Source organism: Nannizzia gypsea, genomic scaffold, assembly GCF_000150975.2.
Source record: "Nannizzia gypsea CBS 118893 supercont1.4 genomic scaffold, whole genome shotgun sequence".
Classification (NCBI taxonomy): domain Eukaryota; kingdom Fungi; phylum Ascomycota; class Eurotiomycetes; order Onygenales; family Arthrodermataceae; genus Nannizzia; species Nannizzia gypsea.
Genome location: NW_003345198.1, coordinates 1115095 through 1117146, shown reverse-complemented (window position 1 = coordinate 1117146; position 2052 = coordinate 1115095). Strand labels below are relative to the sequence as shown.

At 57.2% G+C, this 2052-nt stretch overlaps 1 protein-coding gene across 1 annotated transcript; it reads right to left on the bottom strand.

The window, feature by feature from the left end:
* Nucleotides 1-227: 227 nt before the first annotated feature.
* MGYG_09070 (hypothetical protein) lies at nucleotides 228-2038 on the bottom strand (the record flags this gene model as incomplete). Its single annotated transcript, XM_003172432.1, has 2 exons — nucleotides 228-341; nucleotides 593-2038. 2 exons carry the CDS (start codon nucleotides 2036-2038, stop codon nucleotides 228-230), a joined length of 1560 nt encoding a protein of 519 aa, XP_003172480.1.
* Nucleotides 2039-2052: the final 14 nt, after the last annotated feature.

Here is a 2052-nt window from a genome sequence, read left to right as displayed (position 1 = left end):
CTCACTAGTCTGCATTATCCTATACTACCCAGCATGGCTCGCACTATATGTCGTACGGCCGGCGGCCCCTGACAGACAAGGCAGCGCCCATCGAACGCCCAAGCAGTTAATAGTCAACCAGGTAGTCAACGGGGTACGGAGTAGTCGGTTCGCATCGAGATGAGATGAGATGCGACGGAGATGAAGCTTTTCTCTGAAATTAAACTTGTGCATCGTCATCACATCAGTCACGTCGGCGTCGAGGTTGCGGCCGGGGGATCGTCGAGCAGGCGTCGCTCGCCCAGGAAGACGATGGCCTGCATGATCCGGCGGTCCTCTTCTTCCCGTTGGCCAGCGAGCAGCTATAATAACAATAACGACCGCAATAGTTAATAATAATAATAAGACATCTGGCGCTCGTGAGCTCTCGGAGATTGCCCCATGCAGCTCTTCATCTTATAGAGTCAGAAGCCGGTGGGGAAAGGGACAGCAGACAGCAATGCAAGGGTCAGAGGATAAACAAGAGGAATAAGAAAGCAGAGAAAAAGCAACGGGCGGAAGGAAGGGAAAAGAAAGCAAGAAATATAGTTGAGGTTGACAGATATACGCTTACCCGTTCGTACAGGCGCTGTCGCCCAGCCTGCGGTGGCTTTTCCCCCCTGCGCTGCTCCTTTTCCCTGTCCGTCTTCCTCTTCTCCCTGTCCTCGGGCTTGGGCTTGGGCTTGGGCTTGTCCTGGTCCTTGGGCTCGTGTAGAAAAGTGCAGGAGCTGCCGTGCCGACACTGGCCTGTCCGAGCGAACTGGTGGCAGCGTCTGCGCGGAGGAACTCTGGCCGGGGCCTGGCGGCGCGAGCTGTGCTCCTCCGGTTCGCTGCCACTTGCACCTTCACTCTCGCCCTCACTCTCACTCTGGCTCTGGCTCTGGCTCCCACTATCGTCGCTTTCGCTTTCGCTATCAATTTCACTTTCACTCCCGCTGCTGCTGGTAATGTCACCGTCGTCGTCAGCAGCGGAAACTCGGTTGGGTTGGCCCGAGGTTAGCGTCGCTGTAGCGCCGGCTGCGACAGGCAGACCAAGTGTCGTAGCAACTGCTTCATCTCCGTCTGTCTTGCGCCGAGCTTGACCTTCATCTCCTGCTTCTCTTGCTCCTCCAGCTACCCCAGGTCCAGCTGCTGCTTCAGTTTGAAGGCCAACTTCGGTTCCAACTTGCTGTTTGGCTGCGGCTTCAGCTTCAGCTTGTTTGGCTTCGGCCTGGGCAAGCTTTCGCTCTTGTCTCGCCAGCTTCTCGCGCAGCTTGTCCGCTCGCATCTTCGCCCGCGCAGCCGCATCGCTTGCATCGCCCTTCTTCTGGCCCTTGTCTTTCTTTGCTTCTGCCGCTTCTACTTCTCGCGTGTCTTTCTTCGTCCGCTTCGTCTTCTGCCTCTTCTTCTGCTCTTCTTCTCGCTGCTGCTTTCTCGCTTCCTCTCTCTGCTTCCTTGCCTCTTCGTCCCTCTGCTTCTTCGCTGCCCTGCGAGCGTCCTCCTCTTTCTTCTTCTCCTCTACCCGCTGCTTCGTCGGGAACCGTCGTCTTCTCTCCTCGATCCAGGCCTGTACTTCTGCCGTAGAGCCTAGCGTAGACGTTTGTCCTCGGTAGCTGAACTTCAGCTCGCCTTTGGCCAGCTGCCCCGCAAACTTGGCCTCTTCGTCCACATCCGCGTCTCCAGCCTCTGACTCGCTCGACTCGTGCTCTTCTGTCTTGGGCGTCAGGCCGAGCTGGTTGTGTTTGCGCTGCTTGCGAGGCCGCGAGCCCGTCTGTGCCTGGGCTTTAGTCGGAGCTTGAGCTGGTGGTGGTGGTTTCGATGGGAGGCTGTTGAAACTTGGCACGGGCAGCGGTGCCGTGGTGAAGGCTGTGTCGTGTTGCCGTTTGGGCGGTCGTGTCTGTATATGTGTCTGTTTCTGCTTCTGGTGTGGTCGTAGATAAGACGGAGCAGTGTAGGTTTGCTCTGTGTCAAAGGTCCAGCCCTGGTGTTGGTGTTGGCCCTGGTGGGTAGATATCCTCCCTGGGTTGGGGTTATAGTGCATTGTCTGAGGTGGTG